The 21253-nt window shown below is 41.2% G+C and overlaps 1 protein-coding gene across 1 annotated transcript; it reads right to left on the reverse strand.

The window, feature by feature from the left end:
• Positions 1–374: 374 nt before the first annotated feature.
• On the reverse strand, positions 375–16962 carry LOC134011859 (lipopolysaccharide-induced tumor necrosis factor-alpha factor homolog). Its single transcript, XM_062451364.1, has 5 exons — positions 16705–16962; positions 5666–5854; positions 5365–5421; positions 1128–1272; positions 375–903 (listed from the first exon to the last, which is right to left on the reverse strand). The coding sequence occupies exons 2-5, from the start codon at positions 5835–5837 to the stop codon at positions 798–800; spliced, it is 480 nt and encodes a 159-aa protein (XP_062307348.1). The 5' UTR covers positions 5838–5854; positions 16705–16962; the 3' UTR covers positions 375–797.
• Between the last annotated feature and the right edge of the window lie 4291 nt (positions 16963–21253).

A 21253-nucleotide genomic window follows, 5' to 3' on the forward strand; every position in this document is an offset into this window, starting at 1 on the left:
TAACACTAATCACGCCACAGTGCCACCTCTCCTCTTTGGAATAATCCGGATCTCATTTGTGTGGCCCAGACTTGACTGGCTAAAGGCTCTGACTGAGAGGGAGGAAGTTGGTGACACAACACATTATCACCCCAGCAGTCTGATTGGAGTTTGTCATCCTTCAATTACTGTGGTGCAGGAATGAGTCTCCATTTCCCAGGCCATCTCAGAAGATGATTCATCACATCTCAGATACAGACAATCCAGGCCTCATAGAGGAATTAAGGCAAGGCTAAAGAGGCGTATCCATAAACAATCTGTTGTAATCATAGGTAACGGCTCCATCATAATGGATATAACGAACAGAAGATCACAACCGACACCACAAAACTGTGTTTAGTAGAAGAAACATTCTTTTAAAAGATCTATTTTGAGTTTCACTGTGGATTCACTGTATATTTGACACGGTTCACTTATGCCTATATACAGCCGTGGCCAGTATTGGGAGCGACATACATTTTGTGTTTGCAAAGCTTGCTGGGCCTTGGCATAAAATGACTGCTAACATAATTTCAGTAAGTCATAACATCAGCACAGGGGAAAGTGTGAACTAGTTCTAGAAAGGTGAAATCACTCTCATTCTGATTGGATTTTAAGAGCAGATTGACTGCTGTAAAAGAGGGGACTATTTGCATATATTGAAAATGTTCTCCCCAAAAAAGCTTTACGTCACGGAAGGCTACGGAATGTTAAAAAAAGGGCTGATTGGTGGACAGTTCTTATACGTGGGCTGATCCCGTCGAGGGAGCTGAACCCGATCATATGCGTTTGTAGACGTAGATCATGCCGTTGCAGTTGGGGCAGCGATGCACCACATCCTGCATGGAGTCCACACAGAATGGGATGCAGCAGCAGAGCCAGCACCTGGAGGGGGAGGGGGGGGGGTACATTGGACAGGAAATGACAAATACCAGCAAATGAAATGGAATCCATGAGAGTTGACGGCTTCTACACATACCATGCTGAATTGGTGATGGCTGTAGCACCCTAGTTAGGTTCACAGTTGCCCTAGCAGTCTCTTATGGGAAGTCAGGGTGAGTGAAGCTAAACAAAGCTGATTTGTGCCAGAGTAAGGACACCTGTCTTACCCGGTGATGGTGAGGCCTCCACAGACGAGCCAGGCCAGCAGGCCAGCGGAGTGTTCTGTCTTGGTGACCACGTTCTCCCTGCAGTGGGGACACATTGCCTGGCCGGGAGCGTCCCTCAGTGCTGGAGTCACCACCACCGTGGTCACTGGACAGACAGACGGGGAGCGAGAGAAGAGAGGGACAAGGGGAGGCAGACAGCGGGAGAGAGCCAGAGAGGGAGACAGAGGGATGCAGAAGGAGAGAGACAGTGAATACACAGTAGATTTAGAAACAAAGTGTACTACACCTTTCTCTTTTCGGCGCAGTCCCTTCTGTCATCCTCTCCCTCCATATTTTAGTGATGCACAGACACAAGCTGAGAGCATACAGTTTAGATCTATGGACGTGTCATACTGCCTAGTTGAGAAAGGGGGAGAACGGTTGGTCAAGATAGGGGAAGGGAAGAAAGGCAAATGCCAAATTGCCAGCTTTTAGACAGCGACCGCTGACATCGTTGCACAAGTAAGTGCTGACACCTGGTGGTCACACATCTAAGCACGTTTGAGCCTCACTTCATGCCGACTTAGGTACTAAATAAACACAAATATGTGAGGAAAACAAGAGAAGGAACCAAATGGGACATGTATGCAGATCATCATATGATTACATTGGGAATGGTTGATTCTAAGAGAATGTTGCTGGAAGAGATAGGAGACTGGCCCCCTGGTGTGTCCTGTTCAAGTTAGGGCATTTCTAGCAAGGCCTCTGGATGTTCTGAAGCTGAATGTAAATATGAATTAACAACAAGTAGTGTTGTCTCTTCTACACTAAACACATATACTATGACAACTGTGCAGACAGAGAGTTACCTTGACTGCCCTGACTCTTATATGCTACAGATCAGAGGAGCTGGAGGATGTATAACTTGGATGTTAAACTCTTTGTTGGCTGGTGGTGAGCCACTTTGCATTCAGATGACTCTTCAACACAACACAAGAGTTTGACCACAGCCTCTGCACACTCTCACCTCTGTACGTGCACACTGCAGGGGTGCGAACCCCTTCCACTTCCTTGTAGTTTCAGAAAGCATCAAAGGATTTGTTTTAACCCTGTTAAAAAAGACCACATTTATATAGCCAATGGGTCCTATTGTCTTGCCTTGCAATGCCATTGGATAAATGTGATCTTTCCAAAAAAAAGAAATGAGCAATTAGAGAGCTAAAAATGACGTTGTAATTTTACTACCAGGAATGATTGGCTGGACCTGATGTTTCAGGATCACAATGACTCTTATTGAGAGTCTTGTTGCTCTTGTTGGTTAGTTGTAACTGACTTAAAACTATTGTACTTGCTGTGTAATATATTTTTGTTGCTTGCTTTTTTCCCACAGGTGCACCCTTGCACTTTTGAGGTTCATGTTGTTAAATTGTTTAATTGTAACTTGTTCAACTACATGCTCTTGTGGTTCTTCCCTTTGGGACTTATTTAGTTTTCTCAATGTATGTTTCATGTTTTGGCTACCTGCAATGTTTGGGGCTATCTCGTTGTTATGATCAGTGATCTATGCACTTTTGTAAAAACTCTCTTCTGGAAGTCGCTTTTGATAAAAGCGGCCTCTGGATGTTCTGAAGCTGAATGTAAATATGAATTAACAACAAGTAGTGTTGTCTCTTCTACACTAAACACATATACTATGACAACTGTGCAGACAGAGAGTTACCTTGACTGCCCTGACTCTTATATGCTACAGATCAGAGGAGCTGGAGGATGTATAACTTGGATGTTAAACTCTTTGTTGGCTGGTGGTGAGCCACTTTGCATTCAGATGACTCTTCAACACAACACAAGAGTTTGACCACAGCCTCTGCACACTCTCACCTCTGTACGTGCACACTGCAGGGGTGCGAACCCCTTCCACTTCCTTGTAGTTTCAGAAAGCATCAAAGGATTTGTTTTAACCCTGTTAAAAAAGACCACATTTATATAGCCAATGGGTCCTATTGTCTTGCCTTGCAATGCCATTGGATAAATGTGATCTTTCCAAAAAAAAGAAATGAGCAATTAGAGAGCTAAAAATGACGTTGTAATTTTACTACCAGGAATGATTGGCTGGACCTGATGTTTCAGGATCACAATGACTCTTATTGAGAGTCTTGTTGCTCTTGTTGGTTAGTTGTAACTGACTTAAAACTATTGTACTTGCTGTGTAATATATTTTTGTTGCTTGCTTTTTTCCCACAGGTGCACCCTTGCACTTTTGAGGTTCATGTTGTTAAATTGTTTAATTGTAACTTGTTCAACTACATGCTCTTGTGGTTCTTCCCTTTGGGACTTATTTAGTTTTCTCAATGTATGTTTCATGTTTTGGCTACCTGCAATGTTTGGGGCTATCTCGTTGTTATGATCAGTGATCTATGCACTTTTGTAAAAACTCTCTTCTGGAAGTCGCTTTTGATAAAAGCGGCCTCTGGATGTTCTGAAGCTGAATGTAAATATGAATTAACAACAAGTAGTGTTGTCTCTTCTACACTAAACACATATACTATGACAACTGTGCAGACAGAGAGTTACCTTGACTGCCCTGACTCTTATATGCTACAGATCAGAGGAGCTGGAGGATGTATAACTTGGATGTTAAACTCTTTGTTGGCTGGTGGTGAGCCACTTTGCATTCAGATGACTCTTCAACACAACACAAGAGTTTGACCACAGCCTCTGCACACTCTCACCTCTGTACGTGCACACTGCAGGGGTGCGAACCCCTTCCACTTCCTTGTAGTTTCAGAAAGCATCAAAGGATTTGTTTTAACCCTGTTAAAAAAGACCACATTTATATAGCCAATGGGTCCTATTGTCTTGCCTTGCAATGCCATTGGATAAATGTGATCTTTCAAAAAAAAAGAAATGAGCAATTAGAGAGCTAAAAATGACGTTGTAATTTTACTACCAGGAATGATTGGCTGGACCTGATGTTTCAGGATCACAATGACTCTTATTGAGAGTCTTGTTGCTCTTGTTGGTTAGTTGTAACTGACTTAAAACTATTGTACTTGCTGTGTAATATATTTTTGTTGCTTGCTTTTTTCCCACAGGTGCACCCTTGCACTTTTGAGGTTCATGTTGTTAAATTGTTTAATTGTAACTTGTTCAACTACATGCTCTTGTGGTTCTTCCCTTTGGGACTTATTTAGTTTTCTCAATGTATGTTTCATGTTTTGGCTACCTGCAATGTTTGGGGCTATCTCGTTGTTATGATCAGTGATCTATGCACTTTTGTAAAAACTCTCTTCTGGAAGTCGCTTTTGATAAAAGCGTCTGCTAAATGCATAAATGTAAATGTACTACCGGGGGTCTTACAGGGTATAAAAGAGCTGGCAGGTTGCATGGCTGTAAGATGTACAACCTAGGCAGACTGTTGTGTTACGTTATACAGATTTCCATAAAAACATGCAGACCCAACTTAGACACTGGGATAGTGTTAAAGACAAGTTTGAAAGTCAAATTTGAAAACCAACAACAGCAGGCCAGGCTGCAACATACTGTGAAACACAGTGGATTCACTGTTTCCCTATCCATCTCAGATAGCCTCTAAATTAGATTACTACTTACTGACGGGCAAGAGCGCCACAGAAACCCAACATACAGCAATATACCAGAAGTACCAATGGTGTTGTTCGTGAGGTATGGAGGCCCCACATAATAATAATTTACAACATCCTGTTGACAGGATGCCATGGCGTTTGTTGCCAGATGTTTTTTTGTTAGTGAACGTGTTTAATCGGTGTTGTTAGGAATTGGGAGAAGTTAGGTCAGTGTGCCTTGATTTCCAACGAAACCGTTTCCCTTGGTGATTTAGCTCATGCTTCTTGAACTGTCTCAAAAGAAGTCTCAAAAGAAAAAGAATCATATCATCGCTTATGAGCTCTAACTGAACATATTCTAGAGGCTTACATCCTGTAATTGATGTCCATTTGACGTATAAATAACAAAATGTGGGTTGCTGCTGTGAAGTTGTGGTTGTCTAATGGAAACTGGCAAGTTTCACGCGCATACAAGAACTGCTATGATTCAAGCTTACCACATGGTCTGGAAGTCAAACAGAACGTTGTCCATTTGTTCCTTTAAGCCTAAGCTGAACTGCACGGACATTTGTATTGACATCCTTCATTGTGAGATGAGTGTGTGAATGTGTATGTTTTTTGTACTTGTGTGTGTCACCTCTCAATCACCTAGGGGTGTGAAGGTTGCGCCACCTCACCTGTAGTGACTGGTGTAGGTACTCCAACAGGGTACTGGGGGGCAGGGGGGTACACACCTTGATAGAAAGAGGAGTGGAGAGAGGATGGGGTGGGAACAATTACAGTGATCGTAAGTCATCCGCAGTCATTCCTTTTCAGTATATAGTTTCTGATTAATCATTATGTGTTTGAACACCAGTAAAGCTCATTGCTCAAGTGTGCTGAAATGTCTCAGTCCTTTGTTGGAACGTTATCTCGGTAATAGCCTACAAAGGTCATGGGTGTGTTGATAGGACACCATGTGCAAAACCAGACACTCACCTCCCTGATAGGGACCTGGCTGGAACCCAGGCTGGGAGGGTGGGCCGGGTGCCGGGGGGTAGCCAGGCTGGGGGTACATTCCTGGGTGTGAGCCCGGAGCCATACCCCCGTAGTTGACTGGGGGTCCGGGATAGGGGGGGGCTGACTCATCTGGGGCGTATCCTTTCTCCATCTTGATGGTTGTCTAAGCTGTGATGAGGAACAAGTGAAAACAAATCACCTTTGAGGATGATTCAACCTTTTTATGATATATTTCTATAACCTGACAGACTTGTCGTTGCTATGGCAAGTTGCTATTTGCTGTACGTAGGTGAAGGGTGAAGTGCAGAGTACAAACAATGCTTCACTTCTACAAAGGCCCTATAAAGACAAGCTGAGGAACTGACCTTTCACCATTGTGATGGCATTTTTTGATATAGTTACTAAGAATGTATTTTTAATAGACTGAGGTTGTGTTTAAACAAATGGATGTTGCAGTTGGTCTTAAGGTATTTATGGTGTTGGGTTATGATGCCTGATTGAGAAGCTAGGGGCACGGAGGTTGGGGGATGTTTGAGTTCTGTGGCCTAAAGGGAGATGGGTCAGTTGATCTAGCAGCCCTGACCTTTTGGCCGAGGAGATTGTGTCCTGTGTCCTGTTTGTGTTTCATTAAGGGTATCTTTACTGTCCTCATTTAGAGAAAGAGCCGTGACATCAAAAGACTTTGGTCACTTGACCTGGGGGGTTATATTGTCTTAACTGTCACTGAGCAGTGCTGACCAATCACAGAGTTCAGAAAAACCATTTGATCTAAAGTTTATATAAGGCAGGGTTTTAGGGTTGTTCTGGATCACTCTGGCGAACGACCTGTGGCTAGCACCTCCTTCGTTATGACTGATCACAAAGTACTTTGTTAAATCATGATCTGTATAAGCAAAATAAATTTATTGTAACCACCATCTCTTGACTATTCAAATCTACACAGTGCCGCTAGAATTTTTCCATTACACTTGGTGGCCAGTACGGGGATCCTCGTTGGTCTACGGCGTTCAGCAGGCGGCTCCCCTCGGCGAATTGATCTTCCGGCAAAAAACCGCCTTTCCTTCCGCCATGCGTGAGACAGCAGGGCCAGGGGGGGCGCCCGTTGGACGTTTTGTGGCTGACGCGGGGTCTTCAAAAGAACCGGTGAGATATTCTTTTGGTTACTGTGTGATATTGAGTTGTCTAAATGTGTGTTTTTTAGGCTATTGTCAATAATTCGGTTAAGTAAGTAATTGGGCAGAGGTAAAACTGTCCTGTACGTGTAAAGTCGTACGAATTAATAAGGTAAGGTTGTTGAACCTACCTTTTACGTGAAAGTCGTAAAAAAAATGTCTGCAGAAGTGTGTCGACGGACACACATAGAGGTAGTGTTGTTGACGAACAAACACATAGAGGGAGATAAATTCACATGTTATATCGTGTTATGTGTCTTTTTGAGACCCTAAGGATTAGAATATGTTGGGTTAGTGATAGTTTGAGAAATTGTATTGGCATTGGTGCAGTTCTTATTTATTAACGGCCTAAACGTGATTCTAAGTCCCAAGAGAAAAGTATACTTGTGAGGAAATCAGCTGTGTGAGTGAGTGTTTACAAAGGGTTTGAGTCCCTGAAGGTGGAGAACAAAGAAAAGAAAAAGTTTAGGAAGTATAGGGCTGTGAAATTTCAAAGTAGAGGTTTTAAGTTTGCAACACGCGTGTTCATTTTTGTTTTATATGTTTTTTGAGGTTAAAAGAAGTATGAGTAACTAATGGTGTCTATTATTCAAGCTATATACAAATTACAAAAATCAAAATTTTAATTACTTTTCGAAATTTTAATTATTTTTTCGGTTTGAATATTTGTAATTTAAGATTGTGCAGTTATTTTCATTGAAAGTTGGGAAGTCGGAATTTAATTGTTTTTAGAAAAGAAAAGGGGTAATTGTGTCTTTATTTTCCGTTGTTGGTTATCGTTTATGGATTGTAATTCTAAAAATGAATGGTCTGGAGGCAGAATTGACCTGTCTAAACATCGATTGCATGAAGCAAAAGTATGGTAACGATAGTTTATTGCAAATGCAAATATGGATTGATAAATGTGGATTTTCGAGTGTGGAGTCGTTTTGTTTTAAGGACCTTATTGTATTGCGAAATGGGTTCGTGGAGAGAAATAGATACCCGATTTTTTTGGAAGTGGAGAAAAGAATAGATTTTAGCCTGATTGGAGAGCTTTTTTTCTGATTGGATGGAGATAGGTAGAGGGATAAAGAAATATTAGGACAGAATAGTGTGGGGAATTTTTCATCTATTTCCCCACAGATTCACGATTGAGATTTTCTGGCTGTTCCGCAAACAAATTTCGCCTCATCCGCAGCCAGGGGTGTTGCGGCAGGATGCGCGGGCGCATGAGGGTTTGCGGGAATGCGAGAACAGAATACGAAGAGGTCAGACATTTGCCATTTCTTCTGACAGCCGGTTATATCTAGGAAAAGTCAAGAAAGTAGGATCCTGGAATGTTTTTTATAGATTTGCTTTGGATTCCCGCAAAGATTGAAGCTTGTGCCTTGACTTGCAATTTCCATTGTGTTTCCAAGACGGAAAGGTTAAAGTCCTCTCTGGAACAAAGGGTTTGAGTCCCTGTTGTGTTTGGAATAAGCGTGTTGTGGGCTATGGTCAAAGCTGATGCAGAGCGTGTTGACATGCTGTTGAAAAAACATGTAGGCCAACACGAATTGCTAGGTAAGGTCAACCCAAAATGCGTGCTTTAATTGTGGGAATTTGAGCAAAATGTACGTGAATGTCCGGAGATGTGTCATCACTGTTGAAAGTTTTTTTTTGGGAAATTGTGAGTGAACTCTCAAATCAGAGGGGTTCGTGACCGGAAGTTGAGTTCCGAAATGGTGGCGTACAATGTTTATCGGTTATGACACTGTTGGTAGAGGAGAGACGATTGACTTGTTATATTGTTTTACAACTCTGTGTTAACCGTTATATATTTGATGTTAGACTTTACATCGGTCTGATTACCGCCAGAAGGCATTTGTTTTTGAAGACGGAGACATTCTGTTTTGAAAATGCTAATGTTAATTCTTTGACTGAATTCTCCACTTGAAAAGAGGCGCATGCGCTTGAGCCTAGCGGAAGTTGATTCTTTCAGTGAAGCTCATTCTGCGTGCAGTGCCCACACATGAGTGCAAAAAAAAAAAAACACTCATTTTATTGAGAATTTGACGTTGAATTGTGAAGTATATTGGTTGGAAGACAGATGTGTGTTTCAGTTTCTTTGTCAAACTTAAGAAAATATTGTGAGTTGCCATACTCTTGATTTGGAAATTATGTACTGACCGATTTTCTATATTATGAGCTTGATTCGTTATTGAATAACGCGCTGGAAATTTAGTGTTTGGGTAGGATAATTGGTAAAAGGCCAGTTTTGGCAATAAAAGCGGTATTCATTTTAAGAATTACAATCCCGGGGTTATTGAAACTTTTATAGAAAGTTATGTGTTCAAACGGAAATGTTATGTTGTTTAAGGAATAATTTGGTTTATGTCTGGAAATGTTCGATGGTTTTATTTTTAATTTTGTGGAAGTTCACAGATGTTACTGTTGTTTAAAGAAATATGTAAAGGGTTATGAAGAAGTGATTAGAACGATTGAGCCAGTCCGAGGGACTTAAGTGTATACAAGGGGAACTAGTTAAAGAGACTGAATTGCGATTGTTGTCAAGGGCAAAGGTGCTACATATGTGTGTTTATTGCTGCTGAGATGATTTGTTGAAATGTGTTGGGTTTGGTGGTATTCATATTTACCTATTTAAATGGACTTGAAGTTGAAGCTTTGTCCAACCAGAATGCTAATACATGGGTAAACTGTCGTCCTCTGACGAGTGATATTAGGTGCATGTGTAGATTTCGGAGCCTAATTTTTATGTTGAAAATAAAATAGTACTAATGGTTGTAATTGTAAAGAAAATCTAGGCTGTGACTGTTGGTTAATGGCTAATGGTGAAAACGTGGAGGAAGTGCATTTTGTTCTGTCCTGAGACAAAGGAGAGTCCAGGAAGTTGAATTTGCAACTATGGCAACGACATTGGCTAACAAACTAACACACCGACAGGCGGGTACAGGCTAGTAAAGGAATTGCAGCCTGATATTTGAGATCCAGGATGAGTAACCGCATGACGCATGCGCAGATGGAAATTGAGAAATTGACTAAGACGAAAATGTAGAGAAATAGATAAATTTGAAGCGAATTTACATATTAATTTGGTTACTTTTGAAATATGTTACGTGATGAGTATTTTGAGACATTTGCTAACAAGGTTTTGTTTGTTTGAGGACATTTTAAATGAGTTTCAGAAATTCCGAGGAAAGGTGGGGGCTACAAAAAAAAAAGTCCCGTTACGTTGAGTCTTACAAAGGTGATCCCAGAGGGTGTAATTCTGCATACTTATGTGAGTATTAATGGTGAAAGATGTGTCCGTTTAGATTAATTCGAAGTTTGGTGGTTTACAAATGTATGATTTAACATTTGTTCTAAATCCTAGCCAAACTGGGAGGTAGGAGCCTTTCAGACCAGAACTTGTATTTACGAGCGGAAAATCTGTGGTGTGTGATGGTATCCATAAAAATGCAGAAATTAGACCCTGGTTCATAAATTAGTTCTAATTGGATTGGAAAAAGTTATACTTTAGCAAAATTAAGTGAATAGCTGGTAAACGCCAACCATCTGTGTTGTTTAAAAGAAATGAAAAAAGGTTGAGAGTTTTTGCTTTGTTCCAGAGCGCGCTGTTTGATGCGAGTTTGAAATGCGCGATTGTTTATTTGAGTTGATTCACTAACAAAGAGTAATTGAGATAGCTGGAAAATATAGGAATATTCAAAGGTGTATACATTACATGCTTTGATGAAACTTTTAAGGAGTTAAAGAATAAGGTTTTGTTCTACGGGTTTATGTTAAATTGTGAATTTAAAGGTTTAAAAAAAAAAGGAGAGTTTATATTTTCTTTTGTCTTAAGGGCATGGTACAATGTTTTGGGATAAACAGTTAGGCTGTGATGAGGTTGTATCATTATGGTATTGGTTCATAAAGAGGGTTATGATAATTTGGTTTTGAAATAATTTGGGAAGACTCATGAAGTCTGATAAATTGTGGTGTGATGGTTGTGCTAAGTAGCTTGTTCTGGACTGCAGCCAAAGCAAGTTATGAAGTTCTACCTATCTAACCTATATAGAAATATAGATGGGGTATAAGTTTGGCTAATGGTTACATTAAGAATATTTTATGGTCTATGTTTTATTTTGGAGTCATACAGATTAAATTCTGGTTTAGGGTAGTGATGCTAGTTTTCTACATGTCTTGGAAAAAGAGAGAGTTGATTTGGTGAATTTAATTACAGGGAAAAATTAAAAGGGAATCTGAAATTTAAAGGTATTCATTTGAACTGTTCCTAAAGGTTTTTGAAGAAAAGATGATAAGAGACTAAAAGTTGAGGTTATTCGTAATTTGGCTGTTTTCTAAAAATAGTTTTATTTTATACAAATTGGTTCAAAGGTTGGTTGCTTCAGTGTAAGCTTGTTAATTCATAAAAGGGAAAAGAGTTAAAATATTTTTACTGATAGTTAAATACATCATTGGTGTTACATATGATTTTGGGAAAGGTATGGAAACAGGAAGTTTCTTAGTTTGATCTGGGACACAACTTGCTGTATGCAAATGTGGAATTCACTCTAACAATTATGATTATTCCACAGGGAAAATGCTAGTGCTGATACTAGCTGGAGCAGTTTCTAGATTGCCTGAATGCATTGATGAACTAACTAGAATATGTTTTTGATGTTGATATGTTTACAGGAAGTGATGAGATGATGTTGCTATGTCCGGATGAGCCTAACTTGACAAATTTGGGCTTACAGGACTCTTTTGAGGAAAATTGTTGTGTGACCTTGATACAACATTTGTTACAGGTTCTTTAAGGGAAGCGCAGGCTTCTTAGAGAGGAAGAGATGACGTTTAGGAATTTATGACTGACTGATCCAAACAGAGAGTGACTATGGGGGTTTTATGGTTTTATGAATTTAGCTTCAGTAGTTTGGATTTGTGATAGGATTGTGAGGGTTTGATATGATATTGCTGAGTTGAAAATATTGGACTGTATTTAACCCAGAGTGAGAATTTTGTTTTGTTTGAGTATATTTGATAAGAATTACAGAATACAGCGGACAGATGGAGAAAGGAATGGTGGAATGGAGATTCGAACTTGGACAAATCCACAAGAAAATGCGTTTTGGAAAAAGGAAGGATATGAGAATAAAAAATGGAGGTTGTATGGTCTGCATAAAACATTTATCTTGAGATTTTGCTAAGTTAACACATGGAAAGATCATGCCTCTACAGTTTGTGTGATATCAAGAAGAATGCATTATTTTAGCATACAAGAGGATTTGTAATGGATGCATGGTCATTTTGTTAATACTTCATATGTGGGACAAGTATTATGAGAAAAGGAATTTAAACACGATAAGCTTCACAGTTAAGGTTAGAGAAACCATTTGGGTATTGATAGATGGATTTTGTAGAGTTCAATTTTTGGAGAAGTGATACTGTTTAATGATTGTTGATGGGAAGAAGTTTTAGACTTCTCAGGGGCTCAGTGATCAAGCTTTTGTTAATTTAGATTATTCTTCGATGGGATTTTTCTTTGAGGTTATGTAATGATAATGGGTCACACTTGTTTAAGGAAGTTATTTTGGTGTTGATAGGATTCAACATTGTGTTAATCACTTCAGTTGAATGAGAGAACAGAACTTTGAAGACGAAGTCAGACGACAAGAAGTCAGTTACCTTTAACTCTGTGAGAATGTGCTTGTTTATCACTGTGCAACCTTTTTGGAGTCTATTTTGTGTGAGATTCACAGGCAGGTGAAGGAGGCTATTCCTATGACTGGACCGCTGCATGATTTGATACCAGATGACTGGATCGTGGTGAAGGACCTGAAACGCCTGGTAAAACCCAAGGTGGACGGGGCCATACCAGATTCTCCTGACGACTAATCCGGCGGTTAAGATCGAGGGGAGAGCAACGTGGATACACGCTAACCATTGCAAGCGTGCACCTTGTCTGGAGACGGAAGCAGAGGATACGCGTTCTGCGTAGTACCAAGGAAATTTCCGAGCTGTACGCGAAGTGCAGTGTCGTTGAAAGTTGCCCTGAGCAATTTGATCGTCGTTTGCAATCGATTCGACTAGACTACACCGCCTGACAGAAGTTTGCCTACATTCAACTGAAGATGGCCACTACGGATGCACGACCATGGCATCAGTTCCGACAACCTGGACTTTGTGGTATACGGGGTGCAGTGGGTTTTGTCTTGGGAATGGCATTTCTTATTGCTCTTAATGTATTTTCGCTTTTGTATTTTAATAAAAGTATGCATAATTCTGATGATACTATGACAATAGATCCAATGACTTCAACTGTTTCACCTGCAACGTTCCAGATGTTGAAAAGTGATGAGAGAGAGGTTGTAGATGAAATGGAATCGGAGATGGAGTTTAATTCTTGGTATAAGTTAACAACATATTCAGTAAAACAAGTTTTAGGCGAAGAACACCCACCATGTGTGTATTGCCAGCCACTTAAGGATGTTTCACTGATTATGCCAGCTCCATTTAATTCAACTAGTTGTTATGATTTTAATTACCATCTAATTATTTCAGGTGACATAGATAAAACGAGATGTGTGGACAGTAGTCATCTGGTTTTGTTCAGGAATTGTCCAGTCTGTCCCACTAACTGCTATCATTACCAGTGTTCTAGTGCTTGGTATTTAAATTCCAATCTAGGATGTGCAGCAGTACGTCCTATGCTTACTGGACCAATTGAGAACGAGGGAACGGAAGATGTTCTGATTGATTTTGTTATAGTTCCAGGGCAAAAGTTTGAGTGTTTCGAGAAAAGTTCCGATATTGTTAAAACAGTATTCGTGGGGAACTTTAGTGAAGGGAAAGTAAAGATTGGAACTTGTGGACATACTTGGGTGGTAAATCCATACTGTGAGGCGATGCAGTTTAGAGATGTTAATGGGACTTTACACCCTTGTTACAAGTATAGAAGCTCTGTTCGTGTGGATAGTGAGGGAAAACATCATACTCCACCACCTTCTGGCCCATTGGTATATCCAGGACGCGATATAGCTGATACATTTTGGTATTGTGGGGGTAGAATTAGATCACGTTTACCAAAAGGATGGGTGGGAGTGTGTGCTAAGGTGATGTTAGTTAGTAAGACGTTGATTAAGCCTTTAGGAAATGTGACGGTTGATTCAGGCAGACAGAGACGAGCCGCTCCTGTTGGATCTTTTGATAGTGGAATTTACATAGATGGTATTGGAGTACCAAGAGGGGTGCCTACTGAGTTTAAAGCTAGAAATCAGAAATCTTTTGCGTACATTGTACGGTTAACAAAAATGTGGATTGGATTAATTATATATATTATAATCAGCAACGTTTTATTAATTACACTGTTGATGCGATTTCTGGATTATCAGAACAATTGGCTAAGACTTCAGAGATGGCATGGCAAAACAGGATTGCTCTAGACATGTTGTTGGCTGAAAAAGGGGGTGTTTGTGTACTTTTCAATAATACATGTTGTACGTACATTCCCAATAATACAGCGAGTGATGGGTCAGTCACTAAAGCATTATCAAGCATGCGTACTTTGAGATCAGAATTGTCTGAACATTCTGGATTTGATGATTCAAAAGGAGTTTGGTCATGGATTGACGGTTCTTGGGAAATGTTTGGTAAATGGAAGGCAGTTCTTCTGTCTGTTTTGTGTGGAATAGGTGTCATTTTGTTGATACTATTGTTTTTGGCTTGTTGTCTGTTTCCCTGTGTAAGGAAGATTGTGGAAAAGACAATGGCTAAATCATTTGCTGTTCAAATGATGAACTATAGTCCCTTAGAGGATTCTGACTGAGTTCCACCATTTAAGGATGAAGAGGCTACTGTGAGTGATATGTAATTCTCTTGTAATTTTTGGGGTTATGTTTTGATTAAAGGGGGTTACTTTATTTTCTTACATCCATATCTGTATGGATGTTTTATATTTTTGTATGCTTATGCTTTTGTATGCCTTTGTTGTTTAAAAAGAAAAAGTAAGGAATGTGATGGCATTTTTTGATATAGTTACTAAGAATGTATTTTTAATAGACTGAGGTTGTGTTTAAACAAATGGATGTTGCAGTTGGTCTTAAGGTATTCATGGTGTTGGGTTATGATGCCTGATTGAGAAGCTAGGGGCACGGAGGTTGGGGGATGTTTGAGTTCTGTGGCCTAAAGGGAGATGGGTCAGTTGATCTAGCAGCCCTGACCTTTTGGCCGAGGAGATTGTGTCCTGTGTCCTGTTTGTGTTTCATTAAGGGTATCTTTACTGTCCTCATTTAGAGAAAGAGCCGTGACATCAAAAGACTTTGGTCACTTGACCTGGGGGGTTATATTGTCTTAACTGTCACTGAGCAGTGCTGACCAATCACAGAGTTCAGAAAAACCATTTGATCTAAAGTTTATATAAGGCAGGGTTTTAGGGTTGTTCTGGATCACTCTGGCGAACGACCTGTGGCTAGCACCTCCTTCGTTATGACTGATCACAAAGTACTTTGTTAAATCATGATCTGTATAAGCAAAATAAATTTATTGTAACCACCATCTCTTGACTATTCAAATCTACACAGTGCCGCTAGAATTTTTCCATTACACCATCCAGCCCTTCCATTAAAGTCACCCTAATGACACATGACTAAGCAAGGCATTATCCTCATAAGAGAGAAGTCCTTGTGGTCTGTTCTTCCACGTCCTCTTCTTTGTTCCTGTTAAACATGTTTGGTGATGGGAAACTGAGGGTGTAGTCATTTGGGGAGACCCAAAAGCACACGGGGCGGAGGGAGATAAAGACAAGACAAGTGTGTTTGTGTCCAGAACATGCTCATGGAGACACAGAACGCTAGGGCCAGGAACACCCAGGTTAACTCAAAAATACAAACAACTGAATCTTCAAAAGAGTAAATCTCTGTGCACTCTGCTAGGACACAGCACAGCCACACCAGAATCGAATACGGGTTTGTTGCTGTTCTCATCCTTTCAGTGCAGTATCCAATCCTCAGTCAGGAACCTGAGTACTCTGGTGTCCTGGCACAGCATGGTACTCCCACACACATTCCTTTTTTTCTTTTACTCTCCCTCTCTCTCACTGGCTCTCTCTCTCTCTGTTTCCCCTCATTCCCCTCCCACATTCTTCCAGGAGTGCCTTCCAGCACAGCTTCCTGACAAGCTCTGTAGAAGAGGTAGTGAAGATGCTACTAAACCCTCTGTCCTGTACACGCACTATCATCCATGGATGATGTGTGTGTGTGTGTTGTAACCCTGCACTGATGTGCTTTCTGACCAGAGTGAATAGAATCACAGTCTTCTCAGAGAACTCCGTTCTGTTCTGGTCACTAACTGAATTAGTGCAACATGACCCCAGCCCCACCCTGGTTCTGTTCCTGTGTTATCTACACACAGATGGACTCAAACAGACACTCGCACAAACATACACACTCACATGAGTGTGCAACACACAAAAGCTATCTCCCTGTCGTTCATCACAAACACTCCCAGCAGTTTTTGAACACACAATCTCTTTTGGCGGAATCCCAAGAATATAATGACCGTAAATCTGCTAATGACAGGAAATTTGGAAGACTCACACAGTCCTGCTAGTATCCTCGATCAGTAAAATTCCAACAAGGTGAAAAATACAGCACACATCCTGTCAGGGTCCAGCTGGCCAGAGGAGCCGCTGCCCATCTGTAGACAGCAAAACACACTAATGAAGATGACGTAAATGCTAACGTCTGCTAGCTCTGCAGTGTAACAGAGCTAGGAAATAACAAGATCAGTCCACATCATGTCCCTCCAGTGCCTGCCACTCACAACACCCATGGGGCCCACAAGGGGGGGAGGGTGGCCAGTGGTCATCCCTTACCCACTTACCTGAAGCCTCGTGGGGATAAACTGGCCTGGAGCTGGGACTGGCCTGGAGCTGCTTAATCCTGTGAGACAGGCAGAGAATGTCTGACCGATCTGAAAGTCTGAAGAAGAGGGAGGAGAGAGTTGGTGGGAGGAGACTCAGCTAGATTTCCACCCACGTCAACTGTATGACTGAGGAAATCAACGTTTTCTAAGGGTTTTCCCACCCCAAGTTGTGAAAAGTGTTTAGTAAGAACAATAATAATGTGTCAAAAGACAAATTCTGCAAATATTTGTGTTTAAATACCCTCTGACAGATAGATAAAGAAAGAGAGAATGAAATAGAGAAAAGGAGAGAAAACCAGAAGTAAAGAGAGAGAGAGCTGTCAGTGTACCAAGCAGATTGGATTTACAGAAGTCCTTTGTCCTCACCCAGCCCTCACTAACTCATCTGACTAACTAATACATTTACCACATTGTGCAATGTTGACCAAGGGACCAGCTGACCTAACATCCTTTTTCACAATCACATTTCTAACTCTATGCAATAAAACTCTATGCACATACATGGCGAATAAACCGAATTCTGATTCTGATTCTAAAGATGATGGGCCAATGTTTAACTAAAATACCTTCTAAAGGTATAGTAATTACCAGTATTATTTTCAGGAAAATAAAATATGTGCTTGTGGTTCTTCAACAAAAAATATGGTTATGTGTATTAAAGTAGTATCATTGAACTACATGTTGAATGCTAATGAAGGGCATATTGTTTCCTGGTTTCCTCTCATTTCCTGGTTTGCCTTAAAACTTCCTGGAAGGTGAGCCTCCAGTGCCTCTCAGAGCAAACAATTTGGATTGTTTACATAAAGACCCCAGACCCCTCCCCCTATATGGCTGATAATGTGGTTCTCCCATGTCCCAGAACAGGATGTGATGCATAAACACATGACCAGGTCGTCATCTGTGGAGAGAGTGAGCTGTCAGGGCTGCATGTGGTTTGTAGATGCAAATGAAAGGAGTTCTGTGGTCATTTTTCTGTGCTTTCTGACCACCAGGGGTCCCCATTGTACAGATGGAACATGCTGAGCGGGCCAGCCATCAGGAGGACCTTGATAAGGGCAGAATACAAGGTGAAATATTAAAATATGTTGAGGGGGGAAAAAAAGTGGTCAAGTGAATCAATTTGATTTATTTCTCTCTTAGAGTCACGAAATTCATACAGTAGAGTTAGAAAGAAGGACACAAAAACTAAGTTATGCAGGTGTCATTTCTATCAAAGCCATCTCAATCCAACGTTGTCAGTATAACACCTAACTTTGACCACACCATCTAATGTGCCATTGCAGCAGTTTGTTTCAGTTTTATACCCGATGGTGACAATCTAGTTAAAATATGTCCATTACTTTGAAGACCTGTAAGTACAGTATAAGTGCATTAGCAGTGGTACGGTAAAGTAGGAGTGTCAAACAGAACAGTTCTGAGTTCACTACATTTTGAAGCTGGTGGAGGAGTGGTTTGTGTGTGTGTGTGTGTTAAAATGAAAGCAACAGACCTATTGTAAAAAGAAAATTTGCCTTAATGGGGGTCGTAATGCCCCATTACGACCAGGCCAGAAAGAAACTCGCATTGCCCCTCTGTTACAATTATTTTAAGTGAAGAGACAGAGAGACAGACAGTAACAGACAGAGATGGAAGCAGCTACATAACTCTTGTATTTACAATCCAATTATATTTAAATCAACACTTTCAGCCCTTCATGAACCATTGGGCCAGTTTTTTCCAGACAAAGCACACACACTCATTAACTCATCAACCGGCAGTCACTCAGATGAGAAACCTCACTGAGAAGCGATAATACTTTTCTGAGAAACTCCAGACGTGGTCACAAAAAAACGTGGAAAGGTTTGGAGAGCCTGTGTGTGAAAGCGGTATTTGAAACTGTTGAGTTCTGTAACAGCATGCCATATGGAGATACGGCTCGCATCCAACTGACCTGATCCGACTGACCCACCACTGGTAATAGATATCCTTGTCAAGGTCTTTCACACACAAATTCACTCAGAGACAATGAACACTCCTTCAAAACCTGCAGTATACAAACAAATGCACACATTGTCCATGTACACATTCCACAACCTCTTATAAAAGAGGAGACAGTATTGTTTACTGTCAGCGACTTAGCATTTGACCTGTGTTTATACTGAGTCAGACAGCAGGCCTCATGAGGACCCCTGGAGCAAATCCAGTTTAGTCTCAATGTCACTATCTCACGTTCAGGGAAGGAGAAATCAACAGACAGGTCAGAGAGCTGGAGAGAGGCAGATTGGAATTTTGTGTTAATGTACAGGAACCTGGTTGAGTGTGATGTGGTTCTGGTTTTTGATATTTCGACTCATGAAAGAAACAACGGCAATGAAGGCAGTGAGTAACCATGCCCTGGTCTCTGTGTGAATAATTCCCTGTTGGATAAGACCGTACTAGTAAGAATACCATCTATCAAAAAAGATCATCTTTAAAAATCTGCTTCCGTGTTTTTCATTTCACCTCACTCCCAGGCTTACTTCAATAGACATTGATCTACTGGTTTCATTGCACTGGGTAAGACCGAGCACAGATCTGGTTCTCTGGAGACTGGAGGAAAACCATTAACAACTGACTCTTTATCTTTGTAATTAAGTTGACGTGAAACAAAATTGTTTCGAAAAATGAAAATAGGAGGCAGGGGAGGCGTAGAAAGAAGGGAGAGAGGGCTTGAAAGGGCAGAGAGAGAAACGGGCATGGCGACGCTTGGTCCTGTGGAAGAGATGTGCGTGTGTGGGTCTGACTTTTAATGGCTTGAAGGGAAAGGTGTGTGGAGAAATAAGGAAGTAAACAGTCCGTGGAGAGGCTTGGAAGGCAAAGACAGGGCAAGGAGGGCTGGTGTGCTGGGGACAAAGCAGGGAAGCTGTGTCCACAGGCTGCTCTGGGAGTGTTAGGGGTTTCAAACAGACTGCTCCTCCCCGTGGAAAGGACCACATCCCCCATCAAGGTCCCATCGATTGCTTCTGACAGAAAGATGACAAGTGTGTGGCAGAGTGGAAAAAAAACTCACAGCTTACAACTGCTTAGAGACGCACACATGCCTTTCCCCCACTGGCAACGATTGAAAGTCTCCCTGGCTCTTGCACTCTTTCTTTTGTTCTCTTTTCCCTGCTGTACCTTACTCTGTCTCTCTCCTTCTGCCTTTCTTCTGCCCTCTTTAACATCATTCAGTTTGGTCCCAGGAGAAAATCTGTGAAAATTGTTGTCGGGATTTAGTCTGAAAGCGCCAGTGAGATTGCATTTATTCTCAGAGATTTTTACTTAGAGTTGAAGATATAGCGAGTCATGTCAGATCTAGCGGATAAAGTGAAAATGTGTGTGTGTGGAGGGGGGGGGGGGGGTGAGTGGGTGTATGCCCCTCTAGCTGTCTGTGATATATTTTTTAGTTGGGTGTAGGCCTTCTCTCCATGGTACATATGATGAAAAGGCAATGTGGAAGGCAGAAGGGCATGGCTTTCAGCTTTAATTAGCCATTTAGGGCTCTCCTCTCTCTCTCTCTCTCTCTCTCTCTCTCTCTCTCCCTTTCCTCACTTCTTTTTTGCCATTCCCTCTCCTTCTGTCCTCTCCTCTCCTCACCCAATCATGTCTTCTGTTTTCCCTACCCTATCATGCGTCATCTTCACTGCACTCCTCTCCTTCCTTCCTTCCTTTCCTTCCTTCCCTTCCCTTCCCTTCCTTCCTTCCTTCCTTCCTTCCTTCCTTCCTTCATTCATTCATTCATTCCCTCCTTCCTTCCTTCCTTCCTTCCTTCCTCCCTTACTTTCTTTCCTTCCTCCCTCCCTTCCTCCCTTACCTTCCTTTCTTCCTCCTCCTGTGCCCTCTTCCTTCTCCGCCCTCCTGCTAAACTCTGTCTGAGATGCCCCAGTGGAGACTCCCTCCTTGGGCAGATAGGTGTGAGAACACCCAGCTGCTGGTGTCATCATGTAGCCTCAGACCCAACCAGAAAGGCCATTTGCATCAAAAGCAAAGTGGGGAGTCCACCCTCTGTTCCCGTTTTTTTTATTGTGTACTGTCCTTCTTTAACAGGAGGATAAAAGAAGGAGCTAGTGGAGTTGCTTTGCAGAACAGAAGATGGATGGGGTGAGGGCAGGCTTTGATCATTGTCTGAGTGCAGACCTGTGTGATGGTAGTTACCACAACACGGTTCTCAGCCAGGGTTCCTCACAGCCTTTCTCCTTGGACACTGACCAATTAAATGAAATGTCCTCCGCCTTGACCTTAATGCCTTGATACATTCATGGATTCTTCAGATTCTTTGATCTAATCATATTGATGACTTACCAAGGAGGCATCAGGATTTCATGTTCCTGAGAACCAGTTTTCTTCATTTTCATTTGATTTTCAATAAATAAATAAATCCATACTGAAATGAAATTCCAGGTTCAGACAGGAACACTCAGTAGTAAGTTATAACACAGTTTATTGAAAATGCTAACACATATTATCTATGTGTTTGATAAGACGGTGGTACTGAGTATCCTCTCTTTTC

This window comes from Osmerus eperlanus, chromosome 2, assembly GCF_963692335.1.
Source record: "Osmerus eperlanus chromosome 2, fOsmEpe2.1, whole genome shotgun sequence".
NCBI lineage: Eukaryota > Metazoa > Chordata > Actinopteri > Osmeriformes > Osmeridae > Osmerus > Osmerus eperlanus.

Bases quoted from the DNA above. Each gene is read 5' to 3' on its own strand.
- LOC134011859 (XM_062451364.1), bottom strand. From the start codon at position 5,837: ATGGAGAAAGGATACGCCCCAGATGAGTCAGCCCCCCCCTATCCCGGA. The intron at 1,273-5,364 runs GTGAGGTGGCGC...CTGTCTGTCCAG, and splicing joins ACCTACACCAGTCACTACAG to TGACCACGGTGGTGGTGACT. The intron at 904-1,127 runs GTAAGACAGGTG...CTCCCCCTCCAG, and splicing joins GGAGGCCTCACCATCACCGG to GTGCTGGCTCTGCTGCTGCA.